Source organism: Ziziphus jujuba, chromosome 1, assembly GCF_031755915.1.
Source record: "Ziziphus jujuba cultivar Dongzao chromosome 1, ASM3175591v1".
Lineage (NCBI taxonomy): Eukaryota > Viridiplantae > Streptophyta > Magnoliopsida > Rosales > Rhamnaceae > Ziziphus > Ziziphus jujuba.
This window is the reverse complement of record NC_083379.1, coordinates 2,658,806-2,670,000: the sequence shown is the minus strand read 5'-3', so window position 1 is coordinate 2,670,000 and position 11,195 is coordinate 2,658,806. Positions and strand designations below refer to the sequence as shown.

Here is an 11,195-nt window from a genome sequence, read left to right as displayed (position 1 = left end):
ATGAGTATAAACTAAACGACCCTTATAATGTGTACTAACACCTATCATAATCCTCCTATATCTATACATTTATATTACTGGTAACGTTAGGAACTAGTCCTACAGCTAGAAAGAAAGCAACCATCACTCCCAAACCTACACCCTTAAGCACATTATCGTTTGCTGGGATTGTTATCTCCGCAAAAGGTGGTTCATTCCTAAAGGCTGACATTACCGTTTCAGAAGCATCGTTTCTTTCAGCAAAAGCTAACTTACTAAAGCCAGGTACTTTATGGTCCATGTCAAAAAATACAAAGCCGTCCTGCCCGGCCATATGTCCTGTTTAGTCAGTTGCATATCGGTAAGCACAAACAATATCGCAGAATATTCTGCGTGTATCACAGGCGCTTCTTTGAAGCGCCCTCGACTTGAGAATCAAGGAGATTGATTCTTCCAGTTGGCATTCATTAGGGTAGGAGCACCTGGTTGATCGCCCAACAAAATAGTTGTTTAGCGAATGACTCAACCTATGCATCCGGTATTTACACACTTCGAGGTGTAAATCACTTAAACTATTTATTCCCCCTACCCCTGTATTAATGAAAGAATAGAATTTTGGACTTTGACCTTGCGAGCACCCACTAAAAATAGGGAGGGCTCACTTTTATGTCCCCGATCTGATCTCCAGAACCGAAAAAAAGAAGGAATTTTCCGTCTTCTTAGCCGACGTAAGACCTTCATCCGGCACCTTGGGGAGCGTTGAAGCTTGCTTCTTCTCCAGAGTTTTCTTGGTCATCAATACGACCTGTCCTTAATAGAACCGATCTGATTCTCTGAACAATCAGAATTTCGTACTTCTGTCGGATCCTCCCTTCTATGATCTTAGGAGCACTGGCCGCCATGGCCCAAACGAAAGTTAAAAGACCTCTAGCTCATAGTTCAATTGGACATGTAGGTTATATTCGTACTGGTGGATTGAGTGAGATCGAGCCTATAACAGCAAGAGATATCCAAAATCGTAAGAGAAGCTATTCATCCCGCTCTTGGTCACAAAAGGGAATCTACTTTTTTTTCTTCCAAAACCTTTCTTTTTTCGGTATGCCGCTCCGCGAGCAAGGAGTGCCATGCACGAGTCCAACTTGGTGAAATACCTTCCCGCACCTAATTGATCCGACCACGACGACTGAAACGACGCGAAAAATCCAGACCCGGAAAGGAGAAGGGCCGGTGGTGGGCATTTGGGAAAGTTGGGCCGCTCAGGTGTCTTCATTCAAGCGACGATACAGAAGAAGAACGAAACGAAGTGAGAGGCCGGGGGGAAGGGAAAAGAGTCGAGTCGATCAGGCTCGACGACCGGGAGAAGCAAAACGAAATTCGGATTTGGCCGAAAAAGAAGCAACGCTATGGATACCATGAGCGATCACCATCGATAAAGAAGAATCTTTCTAAATCACTTCGGGTCAGCAGGGCCTTCAAGCATCCGAAATACGCCGGGGTTGTAAATGACATAGCGTTCCTGATAGAAAATGACGACTTCTTCAGAAAAACCAAGTTATTCAAGTTCTTTTTGCCAAAGAAGTCCCGCTCCGACGGCCCAACGAGTCATCTACTTAAAAGGACCCTCCCTGCAGTGCGCCCCTCCTTGAATTATTCGGTCATGCAATACTTATTGAATACAAAGAAAAAAATGGATTTCGACCCCGTCGTAGTTCTCAATCATTTCGTGGCACCGGGTGTGTCTGAAGCATATTCAGCTCCTGTTGCAGCTGCTACTGCTGTTTTCTTGATCTATCCAATTGGTCAAGGAAGCTTTTCTGACGGTATGCCTCTAGGAATCTCTGGTACTTTCAACTTCATGATTGTATTCCAAGCTGAGCACAACATCCTTATGCACCCATTTCACATGTTAGGCGTAGCTGGTGTATTCGGCGGCTCCCTATTCAGTGCTATGCATGGTTCCTTGGTAACTTCTAGTTTGATCAGGGAAACCACAGAAAATGAATCTGCTAATGAAGGTTACAGATTCGGTCAAGAGGAAGAAACCTACAATATCGTAGCTGCTCATGGTTATTTTGGACGATTGATCTTCCAATATGCTAGTTTCAACAACTCTCGTTCTTTACACTTCTTCCTAGCTGCTTGGCCTGTAGTAGGTATTTGGTTCACTGCTTTAGGTATTAGCCTTAGATGTCCATGAAATCGGAATTGAGAGAGGCATATGAATAGTTAATTGTTTCTATCCCATGCATTCACTCCAGAAAAGGCTTTCTCGTGCATTCCGGTAAGAGGATTCTTGGTATGAGTTTTGAGCATTAGCTTTAGCGGCATGTGCTTATTGTTTTGTATGTGGGTTTTCTGCTTTGCCATGTCAGTTGAACCAGTCTATCTGCTGAGTCGGTACGCTTTCCGGCTCGCAACGACTCAAACGGGCGGTGGCTCTCTATTTTCTTGCAATGCCGGCTGTTCGCCTTTAGTTAGAAGTAGAAGTAGAGGGCGCCGGCGCCCCCTTTGCCCCACACTTCAGAAAAAGTGAAAAAGTATGGATTAAGTAAGAAAGAGTACATAAGGAGCGAGAAAGAGAAACTTGGTTACGGGAACCGAAGGTTAGGCCGACTACTTACTTTAGTATAGCTGAATATTCTGCGATATTGTTTGTGCAAAAGAACCTCAACTTGACTTTAGAGAGCCTTTTGGCGAGCTTTAAGATAGCATGTAGAAAGGGGCTGCTCCAGCCGTTCTGATTTACTCCACCGTCAAAGAACATTTGCTAATCATGAGGAGTTTCGTCTTCTCTTCTTCGCCTACCGAAAACCTGTCCTCCACCTGACTGACTAGCTTATTCCATATACTGACGGCTACGAAAACATGGACTAAGCTTTGCTTATGACCACGCTTGTTGACCATGCATGTGTTTGATCCCCTCGAGTTGAACCCTTCAACGGGAAATTTCGTATGCTAGCTCCAATGAGTAGTAGAGGAAAGCTCGGCCTCAGCGCGTCCTACTTGTGCATGAATCAAGTAATGACAACTGCGTATCTCCAGAAGGGGCTAATCCAAAGGCTGGGAGACAAGACGGCTCCGGTTACTAAATTCATGTAATTGACTGCAGTTTGACCGATCAACGATGTCACTGTAGGGAGACGGCGGCATAAAGCTGACAACGCTCTCACTTCGAATTTAGTGTCTTGTGTTCTAGGACGGGGGGTGGTGTCCCCTATAAGCCTAGAATTACGGACAGCTCATACTCGACCGACGCTGGCTAGTCTCCTTGTTATCAGATGACCTAAGTGACGGCGGAGGACTCGCTAGCAGGATGCAAAGATCCGATCCCCACTGGAACTCGACCTATCCCAATATCCCTCGCTACACACTCTCACCCAGCTTCATGGTCACACTGATAACTCTTCACTGTCTTGCTATCTGAACTTGAAGATTCAGTTTGTGTTCCGTGAACTCAATAACCACTTATTTGAAATGCTATAGCGGGTGCAGTTGAATTGGAGTATTCTTTCTAAAATTAAAAAAAGTAAAAAATTAAAAATTAAAATAAAATAATAAATAAAAATAAAATCTTAAATGTAGACTAAATGCATATGTCCTTGTAACATAAAAATACTACTCTTTTTGCGCAAAATGCAAAAATGTCAATTTGATGGATTCTATGAAATGGAGAGGTTGCAAATGAGCCACGTGGCCAGGCTAAGGTGTTGCGTGGTTGGGTCCCTTCTTATCTATCCGGTGGTTTCGTATCTACTGAAAAGACATGGTTCCAACCAATTAAATAATTTGAATTTTATGTTATAATTTATTAGTAAAAATGGGGTTAGTAGTTGATCAAAGATGCTTGGGAGGGAGGGAGACATGGCGTGCGTCGTCTTTATTAGAACATCATTCAAAATGGTCACGTGACAGGCGTCAACTCTCAAGCTTATTATATGGGCCAAAAACGACAAATGCACGTGACTTTCACTTTTTTCTAAAAGTTAAATTACTTTTCTTTACATTTAATTAGTTTCACTGTCGGCGGACTTGGTAGGTAGATACAGTAGACGCAGCTAGTTTGGTAGTATTTAATGTTCTTTTTAATAAATTAATATATGATTTTTATTGCAATTATTAGCCTCTTGCCTTCATCATTATTCACAAGATCCTCAAAATCCTCAGCCCAGAAAACCAAAATAATAATAACAATAATAATAAATAAATACATAAAAATAAAATAAATTCCATAGAAAAAGATTTCAAAAACAAAAAAAATATATATATATTAAAAGAAACTAACTTTTTATTTCATATTTTACATTAAAGATTAAAAAGTTGAACTCTAATCATTACCTTCTAAAACAATAAATAACTTATACTTTTTACTGTTAGGCTTTTACAAAGAAACTTTGTAACATATATTAGACAAATGGCTATTAGGCTTTTGCTGAATGATAGTCTATGAGGCTTTATAAAAATGAAACAAAAACCAATATTAATACACCAAAACCATATTGGATAATAATTGATTCTTACATTTTATTTTTCTTCTTAATTTTAATACCTTTTATTTAGAGGTGCATAAGGAGGAGAAAATAAATTACAAGGTTTGAGGGTTCAAGAGCGAGTTTTTATTACAATTTAATATTATTTGAAAACAATGGCCTTTTTTTGTTTTTTGTTTTTTGTTTTAAAGTAATGGATTTTTTTAACCTTTTTAGTATTTCGCATTATAAAAGCTAATATAGAAAGTTGAATATAACAATGAAAAAATGGCTGTCACCTTTTTTGATTGTACAAGAAAATAATTTCTTGTAACACCAAGAATTTCTCCCCGGAAAGCCCATTCGCAACAACACAACCCGACCCAATCCAACCAATCATGGATAAGGTTCAAAAACCCACTTCAGCCCCGTACAAGTATCTCGTTGTGGTCACAAGGGATAAATTTTTCCATTTGTCCATTCAAACAACCTCCCAAAAAACGGAGAAGACCAAGAAAAAAGGGCCCAAAAAAAAAAAAAAAAAAAATTGTTCATCCATACTCCCTTAACATGATTTCACATAATCATCCAAAATGAGAACAAGACTTGTAGCAAAAACTTCAATTTGCAAATGGATCTATGCAAACCAAGACCAATTTACTCTACCAACAAAGAGAGAGACCAGTTTAGCAACATATATTTGATCAAAACTAATGTCATGTGATTGTGAAGTTACAAGGGATCAAGTAACCAAGTCTATCAAATAAGGGTGTTGATCTGATACTAATGCACAAATGTTTTAAGTCAATTCGAAAAAGCAGTAATTTTCTTTCTTACCTTTGTAATGATAATAGCTATGAGGTGTGGTAATAATAGCTATGAGGTGTGATACATTGCATTAAGCAAAAATGTCCTCGGCGATGAATGATTGTTCACTATCAATACAATTTTCAGGTGGAAGTTGAAGCTGCTCATAGTTTAGCTGTCTAGAAGCTTCATACAAAGCAATGCCAACACTTACAGAGAGATTCAGACATCTTACATAAGTTTCAACCATTGGAATCTTGATAGTCCCACCACCAAATGCTTCATTTTTGCAGTCTTGCAGGGCTTCATGTGGTAGGCCACTGGTTTCTGAGCCAAATATGAGATAATCACCTCTTCTATAAGAAAACTCCTGAAAAGTATATATTTATGGTCAATTTGGGAAGATCAACTGATAAAAAAGCAATGGTATGTCTTGAGATTACAAGAAAGGTACTAGAATAGTTAGGCTTCCAATAAGAAAGAGTAATCTTAAGAGAAAGACCACCATGACTCAAGGAAAATGCACAACAGTATCCATGCATTAGCATAATACAGCAGCATTTGAAAGACTAGCATATCGTTTATTTCTTTTATCCCACCTTTAACAAGCAACTAAATAAAAACATTTACATATCTATGGATTCTACACATCTTAAGAACACATGCTAGAGGATTATTTCACAAGTAATTATCTATCTCTTTTTGCAAGTCTAATGTAATTGAATCAAATAACACAGAAAGGGATTAAAAGATGATGAAACACACTAGTCTGTCAATCAAGTCAAGTTCGACTTGGAACATTGTACCAAATAGCTGGTAGCGAAACTACCATAAATTCATCGGAAAAGGATAAAGAGGGATCAAAGGATATAATTTGGGACAAAGTGTTGATTGAATTCCCAAGATATATGGACTGCCCTGTGTATCTGAACAACTAATCAATCTTTTTAGATGTCAGATAACTTATTTTAACAAGTTCTTTTGGTGCCCAAATTTGTGTAAAAAATAACAATAATGATAAAAGATCAATATGTGACTTGAGGGCTCTAATCTGAAAACTAGTGAATTTATGGGACAAAGTAACCCAAGATGATCTCGGACATATATTGCAACCATGGTTAAAATTAAGGAATCATGAATACCTAAATAAAATGAAAGATGGGAACTTACTGAATGAATATTTGTTCCTCTCTTAGTAAATGCAAGCAACCGCTTTTCCCCATCCTGCATAAAGGACAGAACCATATAGAGTAAAGCCAACAAGTACTACAGAAAAACTATGAAGAAACTACAGAAACTGTTTGAAATGAGCAAAACCTGCTGTCTGAAATAGTCCTGAAACTCTCTCCATGATTTGTGAACTTTAACAACTACATATCTAAGATTAGGAGTTAATTGTTGAACACTGATATACGCCAGGATAAATATTGATCAGGTATGTAATACAAAGATTACACGAGAAAACTATGTAAAGCTGATGAGAGTCTGGATAATTTAAAATACAGAATCTTGTTTAGATCAGTTAGCAAGAGAATTGAAATTAGAAGTTAACAAGTGAAATGACATCTAAGTCCATTGTCATGAAACTTAGCTCAATACTTTGATATCTTTTGCATAACTTGTCTATAATGTCATTATTTTTGAAGATCTCGAAGAGAAAATTTCTACAAGGAAGAAAAGGTAAAAGCAGAAAGATAATCGATTGAAGAAACAAAAACATAAAAATGTGTAAAAGGATACGGCCAATAATCCAATCCAGCACGCTTTAATTTTGTATCATCCACCTGAAACCCTAATGGCTAAGGAAGGAACACAAACATGTTAAACGGGTCAGAAGCAAAGGTCCAATAATGGGCAAAGTTGGCAAAAACCTTATTTATTTTCTTGCTTATGAACCAAACAAGGTTTTACAAACTGAATTTGTACTGTTATGCTTACTCCAACTAGGTGTAGACCCACAGCTGATGCTGCACATGTTCTAGCGATGCAACCTGTATTTCCAGGAATCTGTCAAGGACAATAGAAATCTCAGAGCCATCCTCGAGAAATTGAGGTCTGCAACCTAAAAGAGAAAATAAAGAAACATAATTTTGAGTTGCCATATTCTGGATTTCCCCAAAAATCTGGCAAACTTACAAAAATTTAAACTTCACCGAACAAAGTGATGTAAAATATTGATATATGTGAATTTTCCATGTGATAAATCACTTATGGTTTTGCTAGTATCAAAAGAAGACTGTCCATCTAAACCCCACTAACAGACTAGGAACTAATATTTTCAGCTTGATATTTTGATGGTTTAACAAGTTTAGAATTTAGTGCTCAAAATTAGTATACAATTAAAAACACAAGCCAACTTATAAGCAGTTGAATGTATAGAGTCCTCAAGCTCTAGCTTTGTCTTCTAACATATTGGATGATCAAATCGTTTGATAGTCGCTTCCAAAGCCAAGCATTCCCAATCAGTTGCTATCTTTCTCTTAATCAATATTTGTTTTATCAACACGGTTATCCAATAATTCGCACAAAAAAGTCTTAATTTTTGCACATATAAGAACATGCCGAGAATTGTACTCAACATGTCGATGAACAGTACGAAATATTAGAGTCAGTGCCTCCGTGGAAATCAATGCAGCAATAAAGATAGCAAGAGACTCAGAAGCAACGATAACATTCAAAACACAGTTGGTTGAAAACCCAAAACCGTAATATTAAATCTAAAAACATATGAAAATTGGATACCTGAGGAGAAACTAGAACAACTTGAAGAATCTTATTCTTCGACACTTGATGGCTCACTGCTCCTCCCACTCCATTAGGCAGACTGGTCTCTGTTCCTCCTCCAGCTGCACATAACAATCCTCACATATATATAAACACCTTAAAATTCATACATACATACATTTCGAAATAGAGAGAGGGTGAGAGAGAGTACAGAGAGAACAGAGAGTAGGAGAGGAGAGAGAAAGGCGCAATCTGTTGTTGAGGCGACGCGAATAAAGAAAGCGAAAAGGAGAAGCTGATATTCTTGAGTGAAAATGGCGGAGAGGGCACAAAGGATAAAGGGTTTTGAGTGTGCTTGTTGTTGTTGTGTCCATTTGGATTTTGTGTTATCCCTCCAAGTCCTACCACAGTCTCAGCTCTGCATCGTTTTGCAACTTCCTTGCCAGAGCTCCTGCCTTTTTTTTTTTGTTTTTTTAAGGCCAACAATTTCTTCTAATAAGAAAGTAGGGGTTAAGATGAAATTCACTGAAGTATTGGGTACGAGTGAAATTTTATTTTAGCTCTTGTTTTGACCATGACTTATAAAATTTATTTATTTGCTATATCTTTAGATTTATCTCAAGCCTGGGTTTTTTGTTGCGTAGCCCGACCCTTTGTAGGACAGCAAGAGCTCGTCTTTAACAGCCAGAGCGCCATTGCTATTGAGGAAAGACCTTCCTACTGGTAGGCCGCCATTGCTGGATGTAGAATCTCTCTGGGGTTTTACAATTTTTTTTATTTATGGGCTTTAATTGGCATCCAAAATGGCTATGGAAACTGTTAAAAAAAACATTTTTTAATTTTTTTTTTAATTTCTCTGGGGTTTTGATCTTAAATCTTCTTCTTTACTTTCATGTTAATAATTTTTTCATTTTTTTTTTTTTTAGCCTCACTGTCCTAAAACGATCCGTTGTAAAGCTTTGGAATCATAATCGTTGCCTCCTGCTCGCATCGCCAACTATAATGGACCCCAAACACACGGGAGATATGTTGAAGTACTTTTTTTTTTTTAATTTAAATATTTGTTTATGTTTTGAATCTGTTTTCTCAGATTTATAGCTTTTTTATGTTTTACATTTTTGTTGAAGAGAAAGATTGTTTCTTTGTGCAGGCATTTGGAGAAACAGAATGAACTACTTATGGAAGCCTATAGATCAATGTCTCATGAACTGCATAAACTTCAGGTGCTTCTTTAAAGCCCCTTTGTAGTTTTCTTATTGCTAACTTTGTATTGGAATTTCAAATTTCAGTGATATATATCTGATTGCATTGCTAATCCCACGATTTTCATTGGCAAGTTGGTTAAGTAAAAATTTATAAGTTCATTGTGATTAGACGAGCCTATCTTAAAAAGACTTTTGAACCATAGATTATGTTGATTATATTTCTGGGTTATTGCAACATCTTACTTGTAACTTAATACTTAAAAATCAACTTCAAGAAAGTTTGTTTCCTCTGTAAGATAAAAGGTCTTGTCTAATTAGTTGTTTAGCTATGTGATATTGTTGTATTGTTTGGATGTCTAATCCGTCTATGATATAGCAATTCTACTGTAAATCATGCTTTGCGTGATATTTTGTATAGTTCAGGGTATTGATATGGGAACCATGCATACTTTCATTCAGATGCTTAACTTCATTTGACTCCTGATGTCAGGTTTAGACATTAGGATTGTAAGAGGAATGCAAGAACGGTGAATTTTAGACCTTCCTACACTAATTCAAGAACTTTTGAGTGTCAAGATACGAACTTTCAATGAAAAGAATTTAAGTGGAAATATGTGTCCATTCATGGAGGAAAATACCTCAGCTACTCGCTAATGTAATTTTTTCTTGCAAAAATATATCTTTGAAAGGCAAGTATGTCTAGCCATCTTTATTCATGTTGTTGGTTAAGAAGGGATCCAAACTAAAACTTGTGGTCAATTTTGCAGGTAGAGGAGGAAATGTTAATGCGCAAGTTTTATGAAATAATGTCTGCTCATGGTAAAATTAGTAAGGTATTTTTTCCTCCCCACCCCATCTTAAATTGTATTCTCATACTAGTTGTTGTTCTATTCTGCTTCTGACATATAAATTCTATTAGTACTGTTAAATTATGTTGTGTAATTTTAATTCTCTGTAGCAGTGTTGCTTGGTTCACCTCCTAACATAGTTAATAAATTTAAGTAACATTGTTAGGCAATGTCTCTCTTGTACTTCATAATATTATTATTAGTCTACAACCTACAAATTCTAAACTCGCTAGGTTCATTATTTCATATTTTGACTGGAGAATGTCAACATTATAACCAAGGAGTATAATTTTTTTTTTTAACTTCTCAATGCTTCTAAGTGCTAAAGATTAAAACTGTCAATGAGATTTTAAGGGCTGTATATGGTGACAGACGTTAGCTGCACACTATACAATGAATTAGGCTAAAAATTATTGATGCAGGGCAGGAAGGACCTGATTGTAAAAACATGCTTTTTCTTTTATTCATGGACACATGACTTTATAATAAACTGTAATTTACAAAAATATTTCGTACTTACTGAATTGATAACACTGTCAAAGTGATATAGTTTTCTTATTTAGACTTTCAAGTATCATTGTTTTCTTGTTGCATTATAGTTCTATAACATATATTGATTTTTAATTAAAAGAATCAAAGAATATAAAATGAAATGACTAAATGTCGAAAGCTTGATTTTTCTACCTAAAACTGATTCAGATTTCAGAGCATAAAATGGTTGTTGGATGTAAGGTGGTACAAAATGGTTGATGACTACCTTCATGAGAAAATCAGCAACCTTTTACAAAATTTTACATCTTAATGGAGATAAATTAACAGTTTGTATAATCAGTAATAAGGAAGGCATACCTTGATGGTTTCTTTTACTTTGGCTGGGAAATGGTTACTTTTGAAGTTTGTTTGCTTTTAGTTTTCTTTGTCCAATTTGTCTGGCTGTTTTTTACACTTCTACAGAAGGAAGATCGTCGTAATATTTCAGATGATGGCAGCAAAGTTGGAGACTCCACTGCTCTAGTTACCACAACAAACAATGACGAGCAGTGAATATTCGTAAATATTACTTTTGAGATTTGTATATAAATTATTTTTTACATAAGATCTTATTAATCAAATCTATGTCATCCTAGTTATAATTGATATATGATAATGTTCTTGTTTTGGCATGA

At 36.6% G+C, this 11,195-nt stretch overlaps 3 protein-coding genes across 4 annotated transcripts; 2 read left to right on the top strand and 1 right to left on the bottom strand.

The window, feature by feature from the left end:
• The first annotated feature begins 1,666 nt into the window (after positions 1 to 1,666).
• On the top strand, positions 1,667 to 2,176 carry LOC125420179 (photosystem II protein D1-like). Its single transcript, XM_060811552.1, has one exon. The coding sequence runs from the start codon at positions 1,667 to 1,669 to the stop codon at positions 2,174 to 2,176; it is 510 nt and encodes a 169-aa protein (XP_060667535.1).
• A 2,805-nt stretch (positions 2,177 to 4,981) lies between these two features.
• Positions 4,982 to 8,350, bottom strand: LOC107423655 (uncharacterized). The gene is made up of 7 exons (XM_016033288.4): positions 8,188 to 8,350; positions 7,995 to 8,098; positions 7,191 to 7,259; positions 6,993 to 7,051; positions 6,570 to 6,630; positions 6,423 to 6,476; positions 4,982 to 5,622 (listed from the first exon to the last, which is right to left on the bottom strand). The coding sequence occupies exons 1-7, from the start codon at positions 8,348 to 8,350 to the stop codon at positions 5,344 to 5,346; spliced, it is 789 nt and encodes a 262-aa protein (XP_015888774.3). The 3' UTR covers positions 4,982 to 5,343.
• A 30-nt stretch (positions 8,351 to 8,380) lies between these two features.
• Positions 8,381 to 11,195, top strand: LOC112491203 (uncharacterized). 2 transcript variants are annotated; one of them, XM_060813903.1, is made up of 6 exons: positions 8,381 to 8,513; positions 8,621 to 8,699; positions 8,903 to 9,010; positions 9,127 to 9,199; positions 9,949 to 10,014; positions 10,984 to 11,195. In XM_060813903.1, the coding sequence occupies exons 1-6, from the start codon at positions 8,492 to 8,494 to the stop codon at positions 11,071 to 11,073; spliced, it is 438 nt and encodes a 145-aa protein (XP_060669886.1). In that variant the 5' UTR covers positions 8,381 to 8,491; the 3' UTR covers positions 11,074 to 11,195. The 2 variants fall into 2 exon arrangements, with proteins under 2 accessions (XP_060669886.1, XP_024928118.3); XM_025072350.3 differs by lacking the exon at positions 8,381 to 8,513 and having other exon boundaries at positions 8,542 to 8,699.